This window comes from Acipenser ruthenus, chromosome 18 (assembly GCF_902713425.1).
Source record: "Acipenser ruthenus chromosome 18, fAciRut3.2 maternal haplotype, whole genome shotgun sequence".
In the NCBI taxonomy this organism is placed as follows: Eukaryota; Metazoa; Chordata; class Actinopteri; order Acipenseriformes; family Acipenseridae; genus Acipenser; species Acipenser ruthenus.
This window is the reverse complement of record NC_081206.1, coordinates 425,001-437,500: the sequence shown is the minus strand read 5'-3', so window position 1 is coordinate 437,500 and position 12,500 is coordinate 425,001. Positions and strand designations below refer to the sequence as shown.

At 38.8% G+C, this 12,500-nt stretch overlaps 1 protein-coding gene across 1 annotated transcript in view; it reads right to left on the bottom strand.

The window, feature by feature from the left end:
- The window catches only part of LOC131698549 (R-spondin-2-like), an 18,828-nt gene that overhangs the window by 1,966 nt on the left and 4,362 nt on the right, over positions 1-12,500 (bottom strand). Inside the window, exons 2-4 of the mRNA XM_058990648.1 lie at positions 6,620-6,808; positions 6,000-6,137; positions 4,857-5,042 (exon numbers count right to left, since the gene is read on the bottom strand). Of these exons, the coding sequence (XP_058846631.1) occupies positions 4,857-5,042; positions 6,000-6,137; positions 6,620-6,808 (513 nt within the window). The remainder of the gene's footprint in view (positions 1-4,856; positions 5,043-5,999; positions 6,138-6,619; positions 6,809-12,500) is intronic.

Here is a 12,500-nt window from a genome sequence, read left to right as displayed (position 1 = left end):
TAATCAAAGCAATCTTGATTTATCAGAATCTTAAACAGCAGGAGTAGAAATGAAGTTCCGGAGAGGAGAGTAAGGACCTGTTCGCTCTTTTTATAATCCCATCCAGTAAGAAGCATCCACAGTATTTTAATAGACAGGATTTATCACTGGCGCTTGACCTCAAGAAATAATAATAATACTACTACTAATAATAGTGTAATAATGCTGGCTTCCCGTTTAATTACTAAACATCTATACAATTTGTTCTCATAGGCAGGTTAAGTGATTTATTTTCTTTCTTTCTTTCTTTCTTTCTTTCTTTCTTTCTTTCTTTCTTCCTGTCTTTCTTTTTATCCAGTTCTCATTTACAAAACAATAAACCACCCCCATAACCCATCGTCAACAGAGACCAGCTTGAAGAAACCCTTACTGATTTATAAGGGAAATGATCTATATAAAACACAATTAAGAAACTCAAATCTAGGCGCTTCTCATAAAAGAAAGGACTCGTTCATGTCTCCTCAGAGGCGTGTGGTTAGAGAACAGATCTGGTTGGTCCTGCTGTTCTACTGAGGGTTTGAAAAGGTCCTCCATGTGGACCCAATAGTCTCTAATGCTCGTATCACATGTGTATTCTATTAGCATCGCGGATGTGTTAGTCTCTAATGCTCTTATCACGTGTATTCTATTAGCATCGCGGATGTGTTAGTCTCTAATGCTCGTATCACATGTGTATTCTATTAACATCGTGGATGTGTTAGTCCCTAATGCTCGTATCACATGTGTATTCTATTAGCATCGCGGATGTGTTAGTCTCTAATGCTCGTATCACATGTGTATTCTATTAGCATCACGGATGTGTTAGTCTCTAATGCTTGTATCACATGTGTATTCTATTAGCATCGTGGATGTGTTAGTCTCTAATGCTCGTATCACATGTGTATTCTATTAGCATTGTGGATGTGTTAGTCTCTAATGCTCGTATCACATGTGTATACTGAACTGTTTAGCTGAGTGGACCGCTTTGTTTATTGAAGTCACTTTTTTTGAATGCAAATAGGTGGGAGTTATGGTAAAATAATAATAATAATAATAATAATAATAATAATAATAATAATAATAATAATAATAATAATAAACAAAACAAAACAAAACAAAAACTTATGCTATGGGGGTACCAAAATTAAAAAAATTAAAAAAAAACTGCATTTACTCTGAAAACTGCTTTTTAATTACCAAACACGTTTTGGATTAAAATTGACGGTGAACATTACGAAAATGCATTGCAGATTGCATAGCTGTTTCAGTTTTCTTAGTCCCTCTCGTTATGGTTGGATCGAGTCCCCCCGTGAAGACACCAGTTTAAACACACAGCAGATGTGTTGTAATTGTTGTTTTTAATGTCTAGACTATGTTTGTATTGGATAGGCTTTCCTTACACCCAACGTGCAGAGAATGAACCACGTCCATAAAGTATGAGGAATCGATGTTCCTGCATGTATCTGAGCTTCTAGAGTGTCTCTGTGCTTCAGGCATTGTGTTCAATCGATGTCAACGACGTCCTCTCACAGAGAGAAGGGGTCGGTGCTTCTTTGTTGTGGTGATGTCAGTAAAAGGCATAGCCAGGGACAGCCCTATATGATCATTGCAAGGGATCTGCTGTTTGGGTTTACAGCTGGATGTCATTAATCTAAAGTTACAGTATTTCCATTATAAAAGCTTCCCCCTGTATTTTTTGATCGTGCTTTTCCCATTGTTATGCTGTGGATTTACCCTAATCCACCCTGGATTTTCATTTGATCATACCTCGCTATTCTTTACACTGCTAACCTATTTCGAGGATTTGAATAGAGCCGCTGTCTCCGTTTCTCCGCGGGTTTCTATATGTTGCTTTTGTTTTGCCCGAGTTTCATTTCTCGGCCCAATTAAATTAACTTGTTTTTATTTAGCCGAAGTAAAAGCTTTGGGGAAATTGTAGCCTAAGTTTATGCAGTCAAGCGTCTGTGATATTGTATGTTAATCAAATCTGAAATAAATATAATTTCACATTTCCTTCCAGCTAAAAACCTCAGTTGAATCCTGGGCTTTGTGACCCTGCAAAAGTTTTTTTAAAAAAGAAGCTCAGATCAGAGTGGCACCCCATGCCAGCGATGGGCTACATATGAGGAATTCAGTGTGCTAGATAAGTGGGGGGTGCTAAATCATTTCAAACTGTAACTCAAACCACCCCCCAGCACACAAACTCACCGGTGCCTATCCCTGCTTTTAGAAAATCCCTTCCAGTCTTGACTGTTATCAAGAAGAAGGACAATCTTTCTGTTTCTCTCTTACATTGTGTTTCTACAGCAAACCATATGTGATCAAAACAGGCATGGATTGGGTTCGGCACAACTCAGCCCAGAGCCCCACTCCCTCCCCAGTTTACTCCTAATTCCCTTTGGAAGTGAATCTTCCAGAGACATGCTTCATGATGGAAGCCATAAGTAAGTGCTGACATATGCAACCACAAATTACATCATAAATCCTGTTAAATTGTAAAACAAAAAAAACATGCATGTGTGTATGCGTGCTTGTGTGTGAGTGTGTGTGCATGTATGTGCGTGTGTGTCTGTGTATTTTTAAGGTTGGAAGTAATTAAAGCAGTACATTTGAAGCATGATAATTAGTTCAAGTTTCAATGGAGAGGACCTCTTTGAAACAGTTAAATGCCTTCATTTCGTTGAGAATGCGCACCAGACTTGAAGTTAAAAAGAATGCACAGCAAATTTGCTACTCCTTTTCACGGCATCCTCAGTCGTGAGTGAGTCCAGTGAATCCTTTGCACGTTCCAGATGGTGAGTGGATTCAATTAGTTACACAATGTATTTCACAGAAACAGAACTGTCATCTCAGATTCTTTTAAAAGGAGATGACGAACTACAGCAACCTCTGTAGTATTTGAGCCATGAATGCAAGGGTTTATTTAGACTGGCACTGCATGTCTGCTGAAATCTATACCCAAGTGTTTATCTTTGTCTAAAACCATTTGTGCATTTCCCAATAAAGGCACTTTCTAGTTGCACGGTTTGAATAGAAATTGGCTTAAGGTCTTGTTCCTAAGTAATGTCAGATGTGTGCGTATCCGCCAGTGTAATAGAGTGTAAATTATGACAAGTGTGTGAACGCTTAGGATGTGACACAGCAAATTGAGACATACATACAATAAATTAGTCAGGCAAAAAAAAAGCTCTGCCAAAGTACGTGTGCGCTGGTACTGGTCCTTGTAATTGCCTTTAAGTATTTATCGGCACATATTGAATAAATCCATTCACTGATGTTTCCATTTCAAAACCAGAACAGCTGTCCTTCGCTTACCTTTACAACTGAGTAGCAATCGATGGCAATTCTCTTCCACATTGAGCCTCTTGAAAGCCAACTGGAAACGAATTGTCCTCGGTGTGCCCCAGATGAGAGGAGAATTCTCTTCCAATCAGCTTTTAAAACCCTCAGTGCGAAGGTTAATTACCATCGAGTGGTACTCAATTAAAATGCATGTGTTTGAATAGTAATTAATACATCGATATTAAAACCTTCTGCATTATTATGTTCGTTTTCTTTCTGCACCGGTATTAGTGATCTGTTTTATGTCAATATAAAGCAGTTTCTAGAACAGAGGACTTTTTCAAAGTTCAGAAGAATCCCAGACGTTTTCAGCTTTGCAGTGCCAAGATGGCTCGGCTGGATATTAAGGTATTACTGAACCATAAAATAAAATACAAAAATAAAAAAAAAACATTAGCATTTGCCAGGAAATGATAGATTCAATGCAGAATCAATGTGAGTCATGTAAATGTACCGTAGTCAAGACACAAACAGAGCTTGAGTAAAAGAAACAACAGTGGTGATCTATTTGGAAAAGTAACACAGAGCACGGTGCTCTTGAGTTACCCAATTCAAATCTCAAAGAATGCTGTGGAGCATCTTTCATCACAGATGTGTCTGATTAAAATGGCAGTTGTTGGCTGAAAGTCACTTCAGAGCCTGTCTGATTTCGTGGTAACACTTTACATGAAGTGCCCCTAATTACAGTGTATTTACATGGTAATTACTCAGGAACTACATCTGTAATTACTGATCATGACAGTGCAATTATGCATTGTTACAATGTAAACCCTGTTAACGGTATATGTAACTGTATATGTAAGTACACAATTGTACAGTAAAACCACACCATTGTGTACTTACATATACCGTTAACAGGATTTACACATTAAGTATATTGTAACAATGCATAATGACACTGTAATTATGAGTAATACACATTTAGTTCCTGAGTAATTACTATGTAACCACACTGTAATTATGAGTAATCACTATGTAAATACACTGTACTTGTGAGTAATATACATGTAGTTACTGAGTAATTACTATGTAACCACACTAATTATCTTTATTTATTATTATTATTATTATTATTATTATTATTATTATTATTATTATTATTATTATTATTGTAACATTTTACAATTGTAACTGGTGTTTCAGAGCTAAACTGTGCTCATAACAACTCGAGGTAACAAGAACCTGGCCCAATATATCTTCCAACAGGTTGACACAAGAAACATCTGCAAAACATCAAACATAATAAAAAAATCCCAAGTAGATCAGCAGGCACGAAGAAATGAAATACACCCCATCCAAGATAATGAAACAAAGGCGCTAGAACTGACCTGAACTGCTAAACATTCCAACAGCATGTGCAGTATTCTTTAATTTGTGATTGGTGCAAACCTCGTCACATGATATAGTGTATACCACACAAGTGGATCAGTGACCATGGCAGCTGATCCAGCGTTACATGCTGTACTGAGACACATCCTTGTAGCTGCAGGTCTTACCTCCAGCACACCTCTTCTTCATCCTGCACCTCTTGGTCTCGGACAGCGCCGGACAGGAGGCCGTCTCTTCCGCCTCTTTTCTAATCGTCTCTTTGCTCCTGCTTTGTGTCCCCCATCTGTATCCGCACAGGTGTCCATTGTTGGTGCACGCTGTCCACTCGCTCCACTGACCTGCCTCACAGCCCTCTGCAGAAACAAGTCCAAACCAACATCAATGATTTGGCACCGCTCCCTAGAACAACTATAAAAATAACAGATGTCTTTAAAAATTGCAAGATTTCAGTGATCCGTGTTTTATTTGCAGGCTGTCAAAAGTCTTAAGAATGGCTCCTAAAAAAGCTGGTAGTAAAAGTGTCTCAGGGTTTTGCGAGTACAACACGCCTGATTAATAAGTGTGTCTCAATTGTGTTTAAAGTGGCAGGAATAGGTGTCAGAGCGGGGAGGCGGTGCTGCTGTAAAAGTAAACTGTTTATCAAGTAGAGCTACAGCAGTGACTGTCTTCAATGACAAACTGCTGTCGTTGGCATTAAAGCGCAGCTGGGTATTTTTCTGATGGTTTAGAATCCCTTTTTTATTTTATTAATTCAATATTAATTCATGTTAATATATTCATGCAATGCTGTTTTTTGTATTACTGTTATGCACTTATTTTGAGGTTCCCATACACATTTTCCAAAAATCATTTCAATGATTTAGTTATTATTATTATTTTTTTAAATGTAAAGAGGCCGTGTGGCCTCCCCAGAGCTCAAAGAATCATGTCTTAGCTCTCAGTACAGCAGGCACACCACAGTGTACCCACTAACCTGTCCCCCTGCAACACCCTGCCCCCAGTGGATGTAAGAAGCGCCACGTTGCTCTAAGTGTTTGTAATTGCAGAGAAAATGTTGCATTTCTTGAATTTCATACCCGTACCAAGTTACACTTTAAAAGATCACTCATATTGGGACATATTTTCAGAGCGTTTTCTCCATTCTTTAATCAAGGAGAACAATGTTAATGAAAAATGAAAAACAAAAAAACACCCCAAGAAGGGCACGGGAAATCTCTAACTGTGTTGTTTGATTGTAATTGTGTAAAATGCAGAATTAAAGACTGGAGTAAAGCCACTATCAGATAGAAACATGCAGCTCCCGCTCTCACCGATACAGTCTGTGAGGTGGGGGGAGGTCCCGTCTGGACAGCTGCTCAGGCACTTCCCTTTAAACAGGTGGAATCCAGCTTTACACCTCATGCAGAAATCCTTGCTGAAACAATTCTCACAATCGGGTGTCTTGCATTCTAAATAAATGTGATTAAAAAAGAAAGGGGGAATAAGCAGCCATGCTTTAACTTGTGCTCTGTACAGTGATTTATTCATATTTAAATATTCTATTACTGTAGATCACAAACTTTTTATTTTATTTGATCTAAGATAGAAACAACTCCTGATTTAAGATGGATACAAATGTCTCTATACAAATATCATTTATTTATTAAACAGATGTGTTCCCTGTACAGAAAGCATTTTTATATTATTGTTTGATCAATAAACAATGTTGTATACATTCTGTCATAAGTTACTATTAAACACTCAATAGTACAAACAATTTAAATAAGAGTAATTTAACCCAATCATGTTCCCAGCTCTGTTCTGTAGGTCTGAAAGCAGAGTGCTATACAGCTGCTCTGAAACAGATTGGAAGCTGTTCTATAGATCTGAAAGGCGAGTGCTATACAGCTGCTCTGAAACAGATTGGAAGCTCTGTTCTTTCCACACTTACTGGTGCATCTGTTAATATGTTGCCCCCGCACGCCGTAGTGTCCCGGTGGGCAGGATTGCACACACGAGCCGTGCTGTCGCATCCCTTCTCTCTGAATGAACAGGAACAGCTTCTCTGGGCACTTCAGGCAGCCGTTGTCTCCGGAGCACTCGAGACAGCCCTTGCAGTCTTCAGGCAAATCAGAACTGACTGAAACAAACAGGGAGACCGTCAGCATTGCAACTCGGAACTGACTAAACAAACAGGGAGACCGTCAGCATTGCAACTCAGAACTGACTAAACAAACAGGACCGTCAGCATTGCAACTCAGAACTGACTGAAACAAACAGGGAGACCGTCAGCATTGCAAATCAGAACTGACTAAAACAAACAGGGAGACCGTCAGCATTGCAAATCAGAACTGACTGAAACAAACAGGGAGACCGTCAGCATTGCAAATCAGAACTGACTGAAACAAACAGGGAGACCGTCAGCATTGCAAATAAGAACTGACTGAAACAAACAAGGAGACCGTCAGCATTGCAAATCAGAACTGATTAAAACAAACAGGGAGACCGTCAGCATTGCAAATCAGAACTGAATGAAACAAACAGGGAGACCGTCAGCATTGCAAATCAGAACTGACTAAAACAAACAGGGAGACCGTCAGCATTGCAAATCAGAACTGACTGAAACAAACAAGGAGACCGTCAGCATTGCAAATCAGAAGTGACTAAAACAAACAGGGAGACCGTCAGCATTGCAACTCAGAACTGACTGAAACAAACAGGGAGACCATCAGCATTGCAACTCAGAACTGAATGAAACAAACAGGGAGACCGTCAGCATTGCAAATCAGAACTGACTGAAACAAACAGGGAGACTGTCAGCATTGCAAATCAGAACTGACTGTAACAAACAAGGAGACCGTCAGCATTGCAAATCAAAACTGATTAAAAGCTGTATTTACTGGGATATAATAGGCATACATTTTGTATTGTTTTGCATTACTGTGTGTGTGTGTATATATATATATACACACACACACACATGCATATACTATTGAAAAGTAACACACGCTTTCACATATTTCTGATTACTTTTCCGATACACAATCCTTAGAAATGCAAGCAATCTGTCAGTGGTAAGAATGGATATGAAGTCATTAAGGGCTTATAGGATTATGTTACACAAACTGTCAGTTTTCCATGACCGCTCTTTCTTTACATCTGAAGAAGGGGCCCTGCTTTTTTAAAAGGCATGTCTATTTTGTGCCAGCAGAGTGCAGCCTCATTATACCACGAAGTGAAATCTCCTGGCCTGCAACACCGCTCAACTCCCCCCATGGACACAAAATCAATTCTATTTAAAGATCATCTCCCACGTTCTTTAAAACATATCAAACGAAGCTAACACCTTGACAGTGCATTTCTAATCTGCTGAAACAGCACACTGATGATCACAGAAACACCCCGTACGCCAAGCCAAGCCATCCGACCACTACCCTCTTGTTTGCATTTCATCGATTATGAAGGAAAATAAGCACAGCGTGACCGAGGACGAGCATTCACAGATAAAAAAAAATATATATATATATATATATATATATATATATATATATATATATATATATATCAAATAAAAAACAGGTTTCAATACTCTGGATTCAATGAAACGCTGGCCCCATGTGTACATGAAAGAAGATGCTACTTTGGCAGTCTGTGCAACGTTAAAGGTAACGTTACTGTACATAGCAGTGTTTAAAACATTTTCTCATACTGTGTAACTGTATGATTTCAGTAATGGTGCACACAAGGGTGACATGTTACATTAAACATTGTATGAAAGAATCTTTGTTGTTTGTGTCATTTGTAAAATTTCTTTTGACACTGAATAAATGAATTGAACCCACTATAAATAAACACACACATATTATTCAGAAATCTATATGCACATTTGAACTCAATGCAAGATATTCTGTATGTTTGCATCTGATCTGCAGTATATTATCTAAATTGAGCTATGAAAGGTCATTATTTATTTCTTAGCAGACACCCTTATCCAGGGCGACTTACAATTGTTACGAGATATTACATTATTTTTACATACAGTTAGCCATTTATACAGGTGGGTTTTTACTGGAGCAATCTAGGTAAAGTACCTTGCTCAAAGGTACAACAGCAGTGTCCCCCACCTGGGATTGAACCCACGACCCTCCGGTCAAGAGTCCAGAGCCCTAACCACTACTCCACACTAAATCACAGTTATTACAAGTCCCGCTGCGAGTAAACTTTAAAACACCTTCATTAAAAGTCTGTCTGGTTTAAGAAGACCTTATGATTTCACAGTAAGAAGATCTTATGATTTCACAGTCAAGGTAAAGCCTTCTCTAGACATGTTCAGCGTTATTTTACTGATCCCTGCATTCACATTCTACTGGCTTCAGATGCGGGTTTTGAACCTCGCATTTTACTGTGGAAAATGAATAAGCAAACCATAACAAAACAGAGAGACAAAAAACACATTACAAAAAAAACAACATCCCTGTGGTTTGAGACCATCAGTTACGCTTTGAGAGAAAAGGACAATGCAACGTCTAAATGAATTCTCTATGACTTCTGTAAACAATTTAATGAGCAATGCACATCCCAATTATGCATTTATATATATATATATATATATATATATATATATATATATATATATATATATATATATATATATATAGTGCATAAGTACTGTGATTCACTTTTCTATATTGCTTATCGACTGTGGATGGAACCACATACCATGACAAATGTGACAGTGTAGAAATCAGCTTTAAGAGGAAAGGCTTCTTTCACATTGCCAGACCAGCGTTGGACAGCATTTGAATTGCAGCACTGGATCAGTTACCAGACAGGGGGGTTATTAAATTAGATAAAGACCCATTCAATTCAATCTTCAGCTTGCCAGCAGTGCTAAAAGGATACTTGGGGCCCTGTTTTGAATCTAGTTCAGATTTGCTAAGATCACTCAAACAGAAAAAGGCCACAAACAAGCATTGCAGCGTGGGCTCTTATCTCTTCTTCTGAGTGGCTTTTGGGTTTCATTCTTCTCACAAATTTCATCAGACTATCAAGAAATGTAGGTAGAGAACTGTCCGACACACACACACACACACACACATATATATATACCCTTCGGTCACACATTTTTTTCATTTAAGTTTTAGAAATTTTAAAACAGTTTGTGTGCACTCTATGGAGTTCTAGAAGTTGCCGTGCCATAACTTAAAAACATAAACAGACATGTATTAAATACATAGATAGGAAACTTAACTTGGTGAATGATGCCCCCAGTGCCTGAAGGGGGTCTGTACATACACATGATCGTGTTAGATAACGCTCAGTGTAACTTAAAAACATAAACAGACATGTATTAAATACATAGATAGGAAACTTAACATGGTGAATGATGCCCCCAGTGCCTGAAGGGGGTCTGTACATACACATGATCGTGTTAGATAACGCTCAGTGTATTTTCCACACTCGTTTGGTTTGGGTTGGTTGCTGGAGGCACACAACGTGCCCTGTGCCGCTTTCGTGACTTTCGCTAATGATGCACGTCTGGCTCGAGAATTTCTTGATACGTTATTCGACTGCAAATCTTCTCTACACTAGGGAGGAAATCCACCTCCTTTGCAAAATGTGTTATTAATAAAGTAATGCCTTTTTTCAATTTAGATGAAAACAGGAAGAGTGTATTATGTTTGTGAATGTAGCCAGTGAAGACTCCTTGGGCCCTGCTGAGCACCGAATGGTTTTCATCTCGTTTCAAACCCTGATTGGGGAGAAGGAGAAAAGGAGCCCGCGCCTACTGGGGCTTTTCTTTAAACCGCACCCCCTGCCAAGCAGGCTTCCTACCTCATTATTTGTATTATTAGTGTAAAAAGAGAGTACCACAGATTAGAGAACTATATCTATCACACGCACTTTGCATGTAGCGCAGCTGCTCTGATTCAAAATAAACTGAAACATCATGTATTCTTCAACGCCTACCTGTTATTGTGTGTTTTCAATCACCCTGCATGTTATGGACCTAGCTTACTAACTATTCCAGCAATCGTACAGCAAGATTTCAACCACTTCTGAATGCGAGGTCATTTTACAAATGTCCGCCTTCATTTCATTGATATAATGGTGCCACAGTGGTCATCATTGTCATATATTTTTCTGAGAGGGTTATATCACTCCATCATAATAATAATAATAATAATAATAATAATAATAATAATAATAATAATAATAATAATAATAATAATAATTTATTTTTAAAGAGCACCGGGGGTTGCTGGCGCGGTCGGTTAAATGTGCCTGCTCTCTAAAATGTGCTGCAGCTGCTGTTCATTTTAAACTCATTCATTTTTTTTGTTTTTACTGTCATTGCATATCAGTTCCAGTAAGCATAAATAACTGCTAGCCGTCAGGTTCACAGATCATTTCTCAATCATTTTCTTTTACAAGCTTAGTTCGTTGCAAACCAGTTCATTTATATTTCTCACAGCTGAGATCCAATAAATATTTGGATTAATTTCCCTTATTCTAAAACTGCATCTGTCCCGAATTATCCTGCATTCTGTTGTAATAACTCTAGCAGTGCGGAAGGTGCATGCCAACAGAGCCCAATTAGGAGGCACAATAATTGAAAGAATGTTTGGGAAGGACAACTCCTTTAGGAAACGACTGCTCTGATTTCATATGCTATTAGCGTGTTTGTTTAGCAGCGTTTAGAAAGACAGGGTATCCTTACATGACATCTTAGAACGTGACTGTTACAGTGGTGTGTGTGCCTTACTATTAATCTTACAAATCCAGAAAGCAGACCTCCTGTATACAGAGCAGATCACAGGTGAATTCCAGCCATGCTCAACGTCTCTAAACTAGCCTCAGAGGTAGAGTGAACACAAATGCTACTGCTGCTACTACTGACTGAATTACCACTGTGCTTCATTATTTCCGTTATAAGTCTGGAATAAATTACTGCCTGTGCATAGCGACCTCATATGGGGACGGATTGAAAAGGATCTCCACTAGTGTTAATATGGGGACATATGGAAGACGCAAATGCATGATAGCCTTCTATAAGGAAGCCATTTCCTCCCTCCTCAGAACAAAGCTGGACTGATTCAGTGGATCTTAGAACAAAGCTGGACTGATACAATGGATCTCAGAACAAAGCTGGACTGATTCAGTGGATCTCAGAACAAAGCTGGACTGATTCAGTGGATCTCAGAACAAAGCTGGACTGATTCAGTGGATCTCAGAACAAAGCTGGACTGATTCAGTGGATCTCAGAACAAAGCTGGACTGATACAGTGGATCTCAGAACAAAGCTGGACTGATTCAGTGGATCTCAGAACAAAGCTGGACTGATTCAGTGGATCTCAGAACAAAGCTGGACTGGTTAGGGCTCTGGACTCTTGACCGGAGGGTCATGGGTTCAATCCCAGGTGGGGGACACTGCTGCTGTACCCTTGAGCAAGGTACTTTACCTAGATTGCTCCAGTAAAAACCCAACTGTATAAATGGGTAATTGTATGTAAAAAAATAATGTAATTGTATGTAAAAATAATGTGATATCTTGTAACAATTGTAAGTCACACTGGATAAGGGCGTCTGCTAAGAAATAAATAAATAAATAAATAAATAAATAAATAAATACTACTACTACTACTACTAATACTAATAATACTAATTTCGCCTCAACAGGCAAACAGTCATTGACATTTGCCAGCTGCTTCAGGCTGACCTGGGAGGACACATGCGGAGAGCACACTGTTTGCTTGTAGCACGAAGGCACACGCACCAACACAGAAAAGCGGATTCTGTCAATATGCAAGTAGTGTGTGATCTGTGACGCC